Genomic DNA, 16,035 nt, shown 5'->3' with positions numbered 1-16,035 from the left:
CCTGACTCCCTCTTAAAATGACACTTGTGATTACACTGGGCTCACCTGGCTATATAAACCGAAAACCCTCAATTTAATCACATCTGCCAAGTCCCAGGAGAAATAGCATGTACACAGGGTTCCGGGGTCAGGACACAGACATCTTCGGAGGACTGTTATTCAGCCTGCCCTCTGGCTGAATACCCACAGGTGTCAGGGACTATCACATTGGACAGTGCCACTTTCAGAAACAAAGGTGAACAATCTAATCCAAACTTCAGGTGTCATGCCCCAGCTCAGCTGTGATGTGGGACCTTGGGCAGATCACTTCCTATCCCTGGATGACTGTACTTTCCTTGCCTGTAAAAAGAGGTTGATGATAACCCATGGCTGGGAAAATGCAACAGGCCACCAGGCATGTAAGTGCTTATTTCATTGTAAAGGGGAGTTCTGAGTTTTAGGATGGTTGCCAGAGACCATGTAGGGTTCAGCTACATCATATTACAGATGGGAAAACAGATTCAGAGTGAAGAAGAGGCTTGCCAGGGGCTCTCGCTGAGCTGGTAGTCGAGCCAGACCATGCTGCGGTGCCACGCCCCTCTGTGAGCCTCAGTTTCCTCACCTGTAAAAACTCAAATAATGCACATTTTCAGAGCCATTTCGAAGATCAAAGGAGTTCTCAGGTGTGTGTGTGCTCTGGGGACAGTTGAAGGAGTGTGGAAAGGAGGTCGTGAGGACATCCAGGTGCAGGTGTTTGGCTGAGCTCAAGGGCTGAGGCTGGCCAGACTGCAAGGGTGAGGGGGGTTGCACCCTCCATCTGCTTGAGCCGCAGTGCTCTGGACACCTCAGAGGACTTCAAAGGTGCCTGCTGAGGGCTCCAAGGCCTTTCCTGACTTTTGGTTTTTTTCTCCCTTCTAGAAGCAAATCTTGGGAGCAGCAGGAGGCAGGTCTTTCCCATGCTGACATGGGCTTGTGGCCTTTTCCTGGAAAGTGACCTCTCCAAGGCTCGGACCTCACTAAATTCTGCTCCTCCTGCGGGAGCTGTGTTTTGCCTGGGGCAGGGGGCCAGGCAGGGGCTCTTTGAGGCCTGGGTAGAGAGGCCTGAGCCTGAGATTCTTGTTCTGGCCCCCCCACTGGCTCGCCAAGCTGGCCTGGGCTATTTCTTGGCCTCTCTGTGCCCTGCTGCACAGTGGGCAGGTGGTGGTTCGACCAGCCCCCTGAGGCCTAAGTTTCTATAGGTGTCGCAAGAAACTATTCCCGGCTGGGCGTGCTGGCTCACGCCTGTAATACCAGCACTTTGGGAGGTCGAGACAGGCATATCACGAGGTCAGGAGATCGAGACCATCCTGGCTAACACTGTGAAACCCCCTCTCTACTAAACATACAAAAAGTTAGCTGGGCATGGTGGTGCACACCTGTAGTCCCAGCTACTCAGGAAGCTGAGAGGCAGGAGAATCCCTTGAACCTAGGTGGCTCATGCCTGTTATCATCCCAGCACTTCAGGTGGCTGAGGTGGGCGGATCATCTGAGGTCAGGGGTTTGAGACCAGCCTGACCAATATGATGAAACCCCGTCTCTACTAAAAATACAAAAATTAGCTGGGTGTGGTGGTGTGCACCAATAGTCCCAGCTACGCTGGAGGCTGAGGTAGGAGAATTGCTTGAAGCCGGGAGGCAGAGGTTGCAATGAGCCAAGATTGTGCCACTGCACTCCAGCCTGGGTGACAGAGCAAGGCTCCATCTCAAAAAAAAAAAGATGACCCAGGTGGGCTCTGCCTCTTGGCAGCTGGGTGCCTGAGCAAGTTACTCTTCTCCTTGAGCTCCTTCTTTTCATCTGTACACATGGAATGGAGTCCCTGTTGCTGGAAGAAGAGATCCAACTGCCCCATAGGACGCTGGGAGGGTGGGGGCAGCAGGCGGGGTTGGATGATGGCTCAGCCAACCTCCTCTCCTCGGAGAGGAGTCCCAGGCCACCACAGCTAAGTCCTTGATCCACTGGGTGACCTTGCCTGGCGGCTACTTTGACCTCCCTGCTTGGTTGGCTGAGACAGTTATGACAACATTAGCACTGTACACCCAGGTTTTCCAAGGAGGAGAATGCCTTGAGATGGGTGGGGGTCGAGGAAAGAGCCTGAAAAAGAAGAATGCCATGGGCCCAGATGCTTGGAACATCCGCTTCTCTCTGGAAAGATACCCTAAACCCAGTCTGTGCCATACTAATGTGCTTTGCTTAAAGAAACACACAAGTCCCAGATGCCGAGGTGGCAAATGAGACCCAGTTCCTGGCAAGGGTCACCGGCTCAGCAGCGGCTCCCCTGACTTCATCCTACCCCTTCCCGGAGGCCCACATCAATCCCACTCAAGTGGCCCCCCAGGGTGGAGCACTCCAGGCAGGGGACGTATCCCCTGGAGAGGGGTCTTGGAGAAGAACGGCTGGCAACTGGCGCAGAAAGCATACTTCGTCTTGTGTGACTCCTTCCTGCCAACACACAGCAAGAACTTAGCACAGAAATCACATGGTATGAGCTTTAAAAATAGCTACCTGATACTACTACTGCTGCCATTATTGTCAGCCGCCAGAGAGCACACCGTGGTGGGGCAAGGCTCTGGCCGTGGAGGCTGTGTGACCTTGGGAAAATTGCCTAGCCTCTCTGAGATTTTTTTTTTTTTTGAGACAAAGTCTCGCTCTGTCTCCTAGGCTGGAGTGCAATGGCGCGATCTTGGCTCACTGCAATCTCTGCCTCCCCAGTTCAAGTGATTCTCCTGCCTTAGCCTCCCAAGTAGCTGGGACTACAGGCACCCACCACCACACCCGGCTAATTTTTATATTTTTAGTAGAAACGGGATTTTACCATGTTGGCCAGGCTGGTCTCAAACTCCTGATCTCAGGTGATCCACCAGCCTTGGCCTCCCAAAATGCTGGGATTACAGGCGTGAGCCACCGCGCCCTGCCCTGAGATTGTTTTTTCATCTATTAAGTCACAAAAACGATACTTTTCTCCAAAGTCTGTTATCAGTATTAAGTGTGATACTTGCAAGAAAAGCACGCGCTCAGCAAATGAGAGCTATCATCATTTTATCACGGCTAAACAACTTGATATGCAGTCTGTGCAGAATCAAACTGGATGTCACGGCTCATAGCTGTTTTTGTACTTTCCCCACAGCATTATGCTGCTTCTAGTCATGAATCCAATCACTGGACTGAAGGGTTTGAACCTGCCATAGAGCTATCTTGGTTCGAGTCCTGGCTCCTGGTGCTTGTGTGACCTTGGACCCCTTGAAGCCTGGGTGTTCTCTGCTGTAAAACAGAGATGATAATAATCATACCTTCCTGATGGGTTTTTAAATGAAAGTTTCATGGAGCAATGCAGGTAGAGCCTGCAGTGCTGTGTCTGACTCTAACTAAGCACTCCATGATTGTTTAAGATTCTGTTATTCTGGCTGGGCGTGGTGGCTCATGCCTGTAATCCCAGCACTATGGGAGGCTGAGTGAGGTGATCACCTGAGGTCGGGAGTTTGAGACCAGCCTGGCCAACATGGTGAAACCCCGTTTCTACTGGAAATACAAAAAATTAGCTGGGTGTGGTGGTGGGTGCCTGTAATCCCAGCTACTGAGGAGTCTGAGGCAGGAGAATTGCTTGAACCCAGAGGGCAGAGGTTGCAGTGAGCTGAGATTGCGCCACTGCACTGCAGCCTGGGTGACTCAATCTCAAAAAAAAAGAAAAAAAGGTTATGTTATTCTTAGACTGGCACCCCCACAGTGGACAAAGCAAGCAGCTTCTGCAATTGGCATCCTCATGACAACACTGTGAGGTTATAATTTTCACTTTCATGGCAGAGGTAGAAGCTGAGGCTTAGCGAGCCTCTGCTCCCAAGCTCAGTAGAGGAAAGTGGGTCCTGTCTGTCTCTCCCGGGCTAAGCTGCTTTGAAAGCAGAGGCTGTGTTACCCTCCCTGGCCCCGGCTGTGAGCACGGTGTCCTGCCCACCAGCTTCTAAATCCATCGGCTCCTCCAGTCCCAAAGGCAAATCCCCAGCCTGACACTGGTGCAGGACACTGCCCTTCTGTGCCTCAGTTTCTCCATTAAAAACAGTTGTGATAATTTCAGCCCTGGCATTGGTATCGAAAGACCTGAGAGTGAACACTGATTTGGAGTGGCCTTGAGCAATTGAATTCATTTTCTTTTTTTTTGAGACAGAGTCTCGCTCTGTCACCCAGGCTGAAGTGCAGTGGTGTGAACTTGGCTCTCTGCAATCTTTACCTCCCGGGTTCAAGCGATTCTCTGGCCTCAGCCTCCCAAGTAGCTGGAATTACAGGCATGTGTCACCATGCCCGGCTAATTTTTGTAATTTTAGTAGAGACGAAGTCTCACCATGTTGGCCAGGCTGGTCTTGAACTCCTGACCTCAGGTGATCTGCCCGCCTCAGCCTCCCAAAGTGCTAGGATTACAGCCATGAGCCAACGCGCCTGGCCTTGACTTCATTTTCTTAGTTTCTGTGGCTTTGCCTGGAAGAAGGGGCTAGTAGTAGAATGTGATAATAGGATGATAAGTGAAAAGGGAGAGCACCAAACAGCAATCAATATGATTCTAATTACATTTTTAAAAGTCAATCTATGTGTATGTACTTGTATCTACTTTTTCAAATATACAAAGAAAATAAACCGAAACATTCCCAGTAGTACTCTCCGGACACTGGGCTCATGGGTGATTTTTACTTTCTTCTTTATATGACTTTTGTACTTTCCCAGTTTTTCTTTCATTTTCCTTTTTTTTGACAGGGTCTTTCTCTGTCACCCAGGCTGAAGTGCAATGATGCACAGCTCACTGCAGCCTCCAACTCCTGGGCTCAAGGGATCCTCTTACCTCAGCCTCTGGCGTAGCTGGGAGCACAGGAACATGCCACCATGCCCAGCTAATTTTAATTTTTTTTTGTAGAGAGGGGATCTTGCTATGTTGCCCAGAATAGTCTTAATTCCTGGCCTCAAGCAATTCCCCTGCTTGGCCTCCCAAGTGCTGGGATTAGAGGCATGAGCCAGTGTGCTCGGTCCAGCTTTTCTATAATGAGTATGTGTTTCTTAAGACAATCAGAAATTAGCAACTGAAGTCATAAATGATAGTTGCCCTTACTGCCCAGGGTTGCCTGGGGATTGCCTGCGGATACCCATGAGGTGGCCTCTGTGAGCAAGCTTGTGTGGCACTGACTGCGCTTGCCCTGCCCTCCTGGGGTGCAGCCAGGCTGGCATCAGTGGGTCCCATAGGACTGGCCCTCTGACTGGGGGCAGAAGGACCTACTGCCTCCATGAAGATATGACCTCAACAAGGCTGAAGATTTCACCCAAAAGGGAGAGGAAGGAAAGAAATTGGAAGCAAATAACTGATTTCCAATGCCAGTCCCATCCCTCCCTCCTTGGGCCAAGCATTTGGCTTTTCTGGCCTTAGTTTCCTAATCTGTAAAAGAGGATTGAAGTTTGCTTCCCACACTGCTGGGGGAGCAGGCTGCATGTAGACCCTCTGACACTTAGCTTATTTGGGTTAGGAGTCAGAGAAACCAAGTAAGGAGTGCACCTGGCGTAAGGCCAGACCCAGGGAGCCCGTAGCACCTGGTATTCTGAGTGCAATGCAGGGGCTGTCCTATGATGAGGGTCAGATGTTCCTTCCATCCAGCAGGAAGCAGGGAAAGGTTCTGATGCCCCAGTGAAGTCTGACTGGCTGTTGTGACTGAAGCACTGACACAGTTTTGCTTCATCAGCTACAGCTGGAACCTCCTGGGGCAAGGCAGAAGGGCCAGAACAGGCAGGTCTTCTACTGAGGGCTGTCATCGATGTCCTGAGACATTTGTGGAGCCTTTGGTATACACAGCGCAGATAGAGGTTCCCCTGAGAAGCTGACTGTCTAAAAGTGACACAAACCCTCTTCCCTGGCACCTGTCTCTGAAATGCCCATCAGGACCCTGAATGGCTTCCCGTTGCCAACTGAAGCAGTCCTCAATCCTGCACATTAGAAGCCCCTGGGGAGACTTAATCCTGATGCTCAGGACTTACCACTTATGGGGGTGAGCTTTTGTCGTTGGTGTTTTAAAAATCTCCCCAGCATCTTTGGGAACTGCTGGTGGGGAGGACCTACGGACCCCACCCAATGAAACGATGGCTTTGCCTTCATCTTGCCTCCCCCACCCTTGAATCACCTGTAAAAGATATGAAGTCACATCTTTGGTACACTTAACATAGAGCTTTGTTGAAAAAGAAATCAGTGTTTTGTTTTGTTTTTCTCTGTCACCCAGGCTGGAGTGCAGTGGTGCGATCTTGGCTCACTGCAACCTCTACCACCTGGGTTCAAGCAATTCTCCTGCCTCAGCCTCCTACGTAGCTGGGATTACAGGTGCCTGCCACCATGCCCAGCTAATTTTTGTAGTTTTAGTAGAGACGGGGTTTCAACATCTTGGACAGGCTGGTCTTGAACTCCTGGCCTCCAGTGATCCACCCTCCTCGGCCTCTCGAAGTGCTGGGATTACAGGCGTGAGCCACCGCACCCGGCCCATTCGGTGTTTTAAATCATCATCTCATCCTGCTTTCAACAGGCTCAGGGGTTACCAGCAGGTGCTCTGGGGAGGGCACTGCCGCATCTGATGCTGTCTACATTCCAGTTCCTCCAACCCTTCTGTCTCCCTCCCCCATCCTGCCACACAGACCCTGACCTCAGCCAAGACTGCTTCCCATCTCCAAGTCGGGACTCCCCTTTTCCCCATTCTCTGCATTTCAAAATACTCTCAGGCTGAGTTTAAATGCCACTTCTTCCATGAAGCCTTCCCTCCTTCACCCAGTGGATCTGGGATTCTGTGCTTTCTCTAAGCTTCTCTTATTCTCGGTCATAACGAGCTGCCTATGTGCTCATTTCCTCCACTGAATTAAGAGTTTCTTGAGGTCAGGGTGCCCATCTTGCTTTCTCCCCTCAATGTTGGAACACAGTGGATAACACGTGCAAGTGTCAGTGAAGCTTTGCTGAAAGAATGGTTGCATCTCACACTCTTTGAAGAGAGTATGTATCTCTTCCCATCAGAAATAGGCAATCAAAAGTGTAGAGTGTCAGCTGTCCCTCGTGGTGGCTTGTCCTACAAATCCCCCTTGAGCTCAGCACTGGTGAGTAGGGATCAAGAGGTCATTGCTAGGACATCAGTTTCGGGGCCTCACCCCATCACTTGCTAGGCCAGACCTTCATGTGTGACATCAGCTGTCAGCGGGAAGCAGTCAGTCTCCACTGACTCCGCAGTCTCCGCTGCCACACTGCCAGCGGTGGGAACAAGAAAAAGCAGCCCCAGCATGTTTGCTGCTGTCTGGATGGATGACGCCATTGCACATAAAAGCACTAGTGCTCCATTATCGCAGTTAGGCCTCCTGAAAACCCCTAGAGCTGGGCAGGGCAAGGGAGGGGCCTCCCCTGGTCTTCAGCTGGAGGGCTGAGGCATGACAGGATGCCAGGCTTAGAGCCCAGTTGGGCCCGGGTTTTCTAACCCATGGAGCCTGCTGTGCCACAATGCTCCCTCACCTCCTTTGATCCTCCTGTATGCTGGGCTGGAGAGAAAAGGAAGGGCTACTGACCCATTTTACAGAAGGAACCCTAGCGGTTTGAGGACTGAAGTCTAGTGGAGGCTCAGCAGTGGAGGAAGAGTTAGCTGTCGGGAAGGCGGTGGGCGAGTGGTAGGGTCCTGACCTGTCTCGGGGTCTCTGGAAAGCTGGGTGTGGCCTCTGAGGTGAGAAGATAGTTGTGGGCCACCAGCAGGCGATGACAGGCAGGCAGCGTTGCCCAGGCTTCTCTCTCTCCAGTCTCTCCTGTGTGGCATCTCCTTTGAGGGTCAGAGAACCCAGGGAGGGAGGCAAGCCGGGGTGGGTCTCATCATAGAAAAGAGAAGACTGGGGTCAAGAGGGTATGTTCCTGCCAGGATGCCAGCCTCTGATGCCACCTGCAAAATTGGTGGCACCACCTCAAACTCAGCAATGGCCTTTTCAAACCTGGCTCAGTACAAACAACTCCCAAACCATACACTTTAGGAAAACTTCAAAAGAGATTCTAAAAATTGTCTTTGGTGTTATACATTGCTCAGTGTCTTGGAGGTCCTGATCAGTCTGCTGAGAGGAGTGGCTGCCTCAGTTAATCAAGTGATATGGGACTCTGGAAAGCACCAAAGGTGAGGCCTCCAGGCAGGAAGAGCAAAGTTTACGCCCCTCTCCTTCTCAAGGCACCTCTGGCTGCACCTGGGAGCTCACAGTAACCAGGTTTCACCTGCAGGAAGTGAAGTGGCGTTTGGCTGGTGGAGGCACAGGACGAGGGGGCTGTGTGTGCTCCTGCGTGTTGGGGAAGCTGAGCTGCCAGGCCCAGGGTGGCAGGTGCCCTGCGGGCCAGGCCAGTCCAGCAGGGGTTATTGAAGATGAATGAGGAGCTGGGAGGGAAGAAAGCTCCTGAATGTTTCCAGAACCCCCTGTAACTCTAGGACTCGCCTGGGCCGGGAGGCCTAGAATTAGACTTTCTGGGCTGGAAGGAACTGTAAAAGTCTTCAAATCCAACCCCCAGTTTGAAGTCCCACTGGAGCCCTCTGGATTTGCTTGTTCACCTCCAGTGACAGGGAACTCAGTCCAGGCCTGGACAGACTGCATTCACACGGCCCCCCATCCCTTTCACCCAGTCCTGTTTCTGACCCTGGACAGGAAGAGGGCAGGCCTGTGTCCAGGTCTCCCTGGTGGCCCTGCAGAGATCTTCCTAGCCTGAGAACTTCTCTGCTTAGGTCCCACAGTTCCAGGCCTGGTTCCGTTTTCTTCCCATCTTGGTGATAGTCCACCTTGACATTTGGGGCTGGAGTGGCTCCCTGGCCTCCTGGTGTTACAGGGTCAGTGCAGAGCGGGGAGCAGCTCTGCCTGTCTCCTTCTGGGCCCTTTGCCTTTGTGGGACCAGCCTACATCCTGCCATCCTAACCAGATGGCCAGCCAACAGTCGACCCCTCAGTCTTGCTGGGATAGCGCCAGTCTTTGCCCATCCTGGTGCTCTGGGGTCTTGGGCGCCAAGGGCAAGGCATCACAGTCCTCTCGCTAGCTCCCATCTGAGTTGGAGCTCCCTCAGGAGCCCCGCCCGCCCTAAGTGCTGGTCTCCACAATGCACTTGAGGAACATGGTGTCGTCCCTCACGTAGGCGTGCTTGGGTGACTGCAGCTTGCTGAGGGGGAAGAAGAGTGGACAGCCACTGGCCACGTTGGTTTCACTCTGGGGCCTCTGGAAGGACGCTGAGCTCAGGTCGGGCCGGAAGGCATCGATGGCGTGCTCACGATTGTTCTGGTCCAGCAGCATGAAGGTGACCTGCAGGGAAGGGACAGGTGGGAGATCAGGCCCAACAGCAGCAGCGCAGCTTGGAGGCCCAGGCTTGGGCTCAGAGCTGCGCTCCATGCCTACTGCCTAAGCAGCCCCTCGGACCCTTGGCTCAGATGGATTCGGAGTCAGAGAAGTCAGATAAGGAGCACACCTGGCGTATGGCCAGGCTCAGGGAGCCCACATCACCTGGTATTCTGAGTGCACTTCAGGGGCTGTTCTATGATGAGGATCAGATGTTCCTTCCACCCAGCAGGAAGCGGGAAGGTTCTGATGCCCCAGTCAAGTCTGATTGGCTGTTGGGGTGAAAGGTGTGACTGAAGCACTGACAAGGTGGGTGGATGCAATAACCTATAACACCCCCTCTGGCGTGGAAAGTTTTGCTTCATCAGCTACAGCCGGAACCTCCCGGGGCAAGGCAGAAGGGCCAGAACAGGCAGGTCTTCTACTGAGGGCTGTCATCGATGTCCTGAGACATTTGTGGAGCCTTTGGTATACACAGCGCAGATAGAGGTTCCCCTGAGAAGCTGACTGTCTAAAAGTGACACAAACCCTCTTCCCTGGCACCTGTCTCTGAAATGCCCATCAGGACCCTGAATGGCTTCCCGTTGCCAACTGAAGCAGTCCTCAATCCTGCACATTAGAAGCCCCTGGGGAGACTTAATCCTGATGCTCAGGCCTTATCACTTACGGGGTAAGATTCTGTCGTTGGTGTTTTAAAAATCTCCCCAGCGCCTTTGGGAACTGCTGGGGGTGGGAGGACCCACTGATTCACACGGCACACCTGCCTTGCCCCACCTGTTTCCCAGGACCTGAGGTCTCTATTCTTGACACTCCCTACTCATGCAATGCTGCTGTTCACCCACAGGGAATGCCTATCCCCTAAACCCCTCTATAAGAATTCTTTTTTTTTTTTTTTTTTTTTGAGACAGAGTTTTGCTCTTGTTGCCCAGGCTGGAGTGCAATGGTGTAATCTTGGCTCACTGCAACCTCTGCCTTCTGGGTTCAAGCAATTCTCCTGCCTCAGTCTCCCAAGTAGCTGGGATGCACCACCTTGCCTGGGCAACTTTTTGTATTTACTAGAGACAGGGTTTCACCATGTTGATCAGGCTGGTCTTAAACTCCTAACCTCAGATGATCCACCCACCTTAGTCTCCCAAAGTGCTGGGAGTACAGGTGTGAGCCACCGCACCTGGTCAATAATTTTTAATAGACTTTATTTTGTTTATGTTTTTTTTTTCAAGACGGAGTCTCTGTCGCCTAGGCTGGAGTGCAGTAGCGTGATCTCGGCTCACTGCAACCTCCACCTCCTGGGTTCAAGAGATTCTCCTGCCTCAGTCTCTTGAGTAGCTAGGAATACAGGTGCATGCCACCACATCTGGCTAATTTTTCTGTATTTTTAGTAGGGACAGGGTTTCACCATGTTAGCCAGGATGGTCTCGATCTCGTGACCTTGTGATCTACCTGCCTCAGCCTCCCAAACTGCTGGGATTACAGGCATGAGCCACCGTGCCTGGCCTAATAGACTTTATATTTTAAAGCCATTTTAGGTTCAAAGCAAAATTGAGCAGAAAATACAGAGTTCCCATATACCTCCTGCCCCCACCCAATGCACAACCTCTCCCACTATCAACATCCCCACCAGAGTGGTACTTTTGTAACAATTGATGAACCTGTATTGACACATCATTATCATCCAGAGTCCCCAGTTTACATTGGCATTTACTCTTGGCATTTCAACTTCTATGGGTTTTGATAAACACGTAAGGACGTGCATCCACCATAACAGTATCAAGCAGAATAGTTTTGCTGCTCCCAAACTCCTCTGTGCTCTTTCTATTCATCGCTCCCTGCCCCTACTCTTGGACAGCTGTGTTAGCCAGGATGGTCTCGATACTTTTTTGTATTTTTAGTAGAGATGGGGTTTCACCGTGTTAGCCAGGATGGTCTCGATCTCTTGACCTTGTGATCCACCCTCCTCGGCCTCCCAAAGTGCTGGGATTACAGGCGTGAGCCACCTACTCTTGAGCTTACTGCCTCTAAAGCTTTTTTTTTTTTTTTTTTGAGACAGAGTCTCTGTCGCCAGGCTGGAGTGCAGTGGTGTGATCTCAGCTCACTGCAATCTCCATCTCCTGAGTTCAAGCGATTCTCATGTCTCAGCCTCCTGAGTAGCTGGGATTACAGGCGCATGCCATGATGCCCAGCTAATTTTTTGTATTATTTGTAGAGACAGGGTTTCGTTATGTTGCCCAGGCTGGTCTCAAACTCCTGGAGTCAAGCAATCCGCCTGCCTCAGCCTCCCAAAGTGCTGGGATTATAGGCGAGAGCCACTGCGCCTGGCCTGGCCTGTCTCCACAGCTTTTCCTTTTCCAGAATGTCATATGGTTGGAAGCATTCAGAACACAGTCTTTTCAAATTGACTTCTTTTACTTAGTAATGTGTATTTAAGGTTTCTCCCTGTATTTTCATGGCTCGATAGCTCATCTCTTTAGCACTGAATGATACTCCACTGTCTGGATGCACCACAGTTAATTTATCCATCCACCTACTGAAGGACGTCCTGGCTGCTTCCAAGTTTTGGCAATTTTGAATAAAGCTGTTATAAACATCCTTGTGCAGGTTTTTGGGTGAACATAGGTTTTCAACTCCTTTAAGTAAACTCCTTTGAGTCCAAGGAGAGCAATTCGCAATATCGTTTGATAAGAGTATGTTTGGTTTTGCAAGACACTGCTAAACTGTCTTCCAAAGTGGCTCTACCATTTTGCATTCCCACCAGCAAAGAATGAGTTCCTGTTGCTCCACATCCTCGTCAGCATTTGGTACTGTCAGTGTTCCGGATTTTGGCCATTCTAGTATGTATTAACATGTAGTGGTATCTGCCTTCTTCCTTCTTCCTAAAAATTCTGCCAGTTCAAGCTAGCCTCACGGCACCTCCTCCAGGAAGTTTTCCTTATTTACCCCCACGATGTGAAGGGGAAAGAAGAGTGGGCAGCCACTGGCCATTCATTTCCTCCCTCTCTCATTCCCTCCTTCCCTTCCTCACTTCCTCACTCCCTTCCTTCCCTCCCTTCCCTCCCTCCCTCCCTTCCTTCCCTCCCTCCCTTTCTTTTTCTCTCTCTCTTTCTTCTCTCTTTGAGGCAAGGTCTCAGTGTCACCCAAGCTAGAGTGCAGTGGCAAGGTTATGACTCACAGCAGCCTCGATCTCCCAGGCTCAAGCAGTCCTCCCGCCTCAGCCTCCCAAGTAGCTGGGACTACAGGCACGTGCCACCACACCCAGCTAATGGTTTTTATTTTTAGCAGAGATGAAGTCTCGCCATGTTGCCCAGGCTGTCTCAAACTCCTGAGCTCAACCAATCCTCCCACCTCAGTCTCAGAAAGTGCTGGGATTACAGGTGTGGGGCATTGCACCTGGCTATGAATTTTATTTCTATATAACCTTCAGGAAGATTCCAGACGTTTTAGTTCCTGGACTCACAGAGCTGGAGGGAGCCCTAGTTACCAGATCTGATTGTTTTATAAAAAGAGAAACTGATAACACAGAGTGGGGGCGGGGGGGGGGACTTTCCATGTCACAGGTCAATTCATTGCCAAACCAGGCCTAGGACTCGGGTTCCCACGCTCCCCACCTCACCCCCGCATCTCCACGCTCATACCTTGTTCCGGAAAGGCCATGGCAGCAGCGCGTCGTACTCCCCTCTCATGATCACGATGAAGAGCGACAGGTGGGTCCTCTTTCCAGTGCCATCTCCATTCAGGTATAGCCGCAGGCACAACTTGTAGCCATACTTGGCAGTGTAGAATGCTGAAATGCAGAAGCCAGAGGCAGCTGGGAAGTGCTGCACTTTGCAGATGCAGGACCGGGACCCAGCGGTTAGGCATGCCCAAGGTCAGTGGCTCATAACCATGAAAGATGGGGTGAGAGCCCAGTATTCTTCTCGACGAGGGTGTCAGAGAGGAATGGGCTCTTGGGGATCATCTAGCTCAGTGTTTGTCACCTGGCCATCCAAGTCCTATACTGCCAGGCCCCACCCTCGGAGTTTCTCACTCAGTAACCCTGGGGTGAGAACTGAGAGTTGGCATTTCCAGCAAGTTTGCAGGGGTTGCCAATACCGCTGGTCCTCACTCTGAGAACCACTGATCTAACCAACCTACGTTTTAGTCTGGAAACCAAGCTGAGTGAAAGAAAGTGGCTGGTCACCATCTCATAGTGTGTTGGGGGCCCAGCAAGAATGAGGGGCCAGGCTTCTTGCCTCCCAGCACCGGATTCTTTCTGCTGCCCTATGCCAACCGGTCGGGGTCCCCAGAGGCTGGGGGTACATGGGGTGACTCGCAGTTCTGCCAGCCATCCTCAGGTGGCAAAAACCTTTGAGGGATGAATCATCCCTGGTGATGATGCACAGAAACTCCCTGGGCAGCTGAAGGGGCCATCTCACAAGAGCACGTCCTCTGGCAGAGGGTCCTTCTGGGAGGGCTGACTGGGATGTGGATGGGGGCGGGCAGGAAGCAGGTAGAGGAGGGTCTGACTCATCTCTGCCTATTATGTTTTGGTAGAACAGGAAGCCTAAGGCACTGCTTGCTTTTTCCTTCTTTGAAAAGAATTGAAGGAAAAAGTCTACAAGTAGGGCTCGAGGCCACCCTATGAAGAGGCTGTCCTCACAGAGCAGGATGAGCACTGCTCCTGCAGGAAAGGGGTCCCAGCCCTGCTCTGGGAGTGTGATAAACGCTCCTGACTTGGTTAAAAAAATTTTTTTTTGAGACAGGGTCTTGCTTTGTTGCCTAGACTGGAGCGCAGTGACACCATCATAGCTCATCACAGCCTCAAACTCCTTAAGTGATCCTCCCACCTCAGCCTCTAAGTAGCAAGAACTACAGGTGCAGGCAACAATGCCTGGCTAATTAAATTTTTTTTTGTAGAAATGGGGTCCTGTTATGTTGTCCAGGCTGGTCTTGAACTCCTGGCCTCAAATGATCCTCCTGCCTTAGCCTCTCAAAACGTGAGGATTACAGACATAAGCCACTGCACCCAGGTCGCTGCCTCATTTTCTGCACAAATATATGCATTTTTATATTAACATATATCATTTAATTAAGAGGAACACTTACCAAGTAATTATGCAAGACATCGTGCCAAGCCCAGGGGCCCCAGAAATGAGTAAGAAATGAGTAAGACACTCATTCACCTGCTAACTGCAATTGTATACAAGTGCACGTGTCTTACTCAGCTCTCTAATCTTATTTCAGACTGTCAGCTCTCTGAGGCCAGGGGTCCTACGGTGTTCACTTGTGAAAATCATCATCCACATCCATCTCATCCGCCCACAGCACACTTACCATTACATCCCAAATCCATGAAGTGGGTAACAATTTTGATTCCTATTTGCAGAACGTGACTGACATCCAGGGAGGAGAAGGGCCTGAATGTCAGTCAGCCTGGGCCACTGCTGTGTGTGGCTGAGAGCCACAGGGCACAGCACGGTTCCTGCACAAACCCCAAGGTCCCTGCGTGGTTCCCAGCCATGGCAAGTGGCCTGAATGGGCGCCAGCCTAACCTGGACAGAGCACGGCTGTCACAGAGCTGGCTGTTTTCACTACTTACTTCCTGGGTCCTGTGGGGCCTGTTTCCCCAAGCGGGTCTCTGTGCCCCTGGGAGGTGTTACCTGGGGAGAAAAGGCTGACAGTCTTGCCACAGGCTGACTCTTGGCACCGCCTGGTGACGTTGGTGATCTTCCACAGGAAGGTGCCATCAAAGGAGGCTTCCTCCATGAGGCGCAAGCTCTGCTCCAGCTTGCCCAGGGCCTGGTCTTTCTGGGCCAGGGTCCGCTGCAGCTCCACCACCTGTAGGGAAGACTGTTCAGCTAGGAACACCAGAACCCGGCTTGGGGATGGGACGGGGACGGCAGGATGTGGAGACTGATCAGCCCCAAATATGCTTTCCCGACCACGCCTCACTCAGGCATGTGCGTCTGTGTTTGAATGTGCTGCCCTCTGCCTGGCCTTCCTTTTCTTGATCCACCAGGAATCCAGGCCCCTCATCTGGGGAGCCTTCAACCACTGTCCTAGCTCAGCTGCTCTCTCTCAACATGCTCTTACAGAGCCCTTACAATGATTTTATGAGACATGTTTTTCTGCCTTCCCTACCAGATGGTCTCCTCCACCGAGGGCTCATTTCGTCTTGGTGTCCACACCCTGCATAGTACCTGGCATGTAGAAGTAGAGCCAGGAAGTTTGTGGGTGAAATGATGACACAGTTGTGGCTTTCAGGGAGCCCACTTTTTAACTGGGGCAAGAGTTACATAAATAAAGTCTCAGTGACTCCAACTCAGTGCCTGGCTCTTCTAATAGATTTCCCCAATAAAATGGAAAGAATACAAATTTATTCTTGAGTGTGTTCAGGTAGGGAAGCCATGAATGGAAATGAGCATCCTTAAAGAAAATTTAATCCTTAATTTTACTGATGGGGAAGCTGAGGTCCCAGAGGGAAAGTGACTTGCTCAGACCCACACGGCAGGTGGCTCTGAGCACCTGCTGTAATGGTAACCGTGAATGGTGAGGCAGATAATGGTAATGGTGAAGCAGGAACTAAAATCCAGGCCCAACTCAATATGAGACAATGACGTAATGTTAATGTTACTGCAAAAGAAGCAACATTAGAATGGTGATTGGCTACATTAAGGAAAGTATAAGCTCTAGAATAAAGGAGGAGACAGC

The 16,035-nt window shown here is 51.3% G+C and overlaps 1 protein-coding gene across 5 annotated transcripts in view; it reads right to left on the bottom strand.

The window, feature by feature from the left end:
- Positions 1-4,557: 4,557 nt before the first annotated feature.
- TRAF1 (TNF receptor associated factor 1) overlaps positions 4,558-16,035 on the bottom strand; it is a 29,108-nt gene continuing 17,630 nt past the window's right edge. For all 5 annotated transcript variants that reach the window (XM_012458235.2, XM_064378461.1, XM_064378453.1 and 2 more), the window contains 3 exons: positions 14,985-15,162; positions 12,981-13,129; positions 4,558-9,318 (listed from right to left, as the gene is read on the bottom strand). In XM_012458235.2, the coding sequence (XP_012313658.2) occupies positions 9,100-9,318; positions 12,981-13,129; positions 14,985-15,162 (546 nt within the window). In that variant the 3' untranslated portion in view covers positions 4,558-9,099. The remainder of the gene's footprint in view (positions 9,319-12,980; positions 13,130-14,984; positions 15,163-16,035) is intronic.

This window comes from Aotus nancymaae, unplaced genomic scaffold, assembly GCF_030222135.1.
Source record: "Aotus nancymaae isolate 86718 unplaced genomic scaffold, 86718_ANA_hifiasm-v0.15.2.pri h1tg000003l, whole genome shotgun sequence".
NCBI classification, from domain to species: Eukaryota; Metazoa; Chordata; class Mammalia; order Primates; family Aotidae; genus Aotus; species Aotus nancymaae.
The sequence above is the reverse complement of the archived record's forward strand: the minus strand, read 5'-3'. Positions and strand labels throughout refer to the sequence as shown.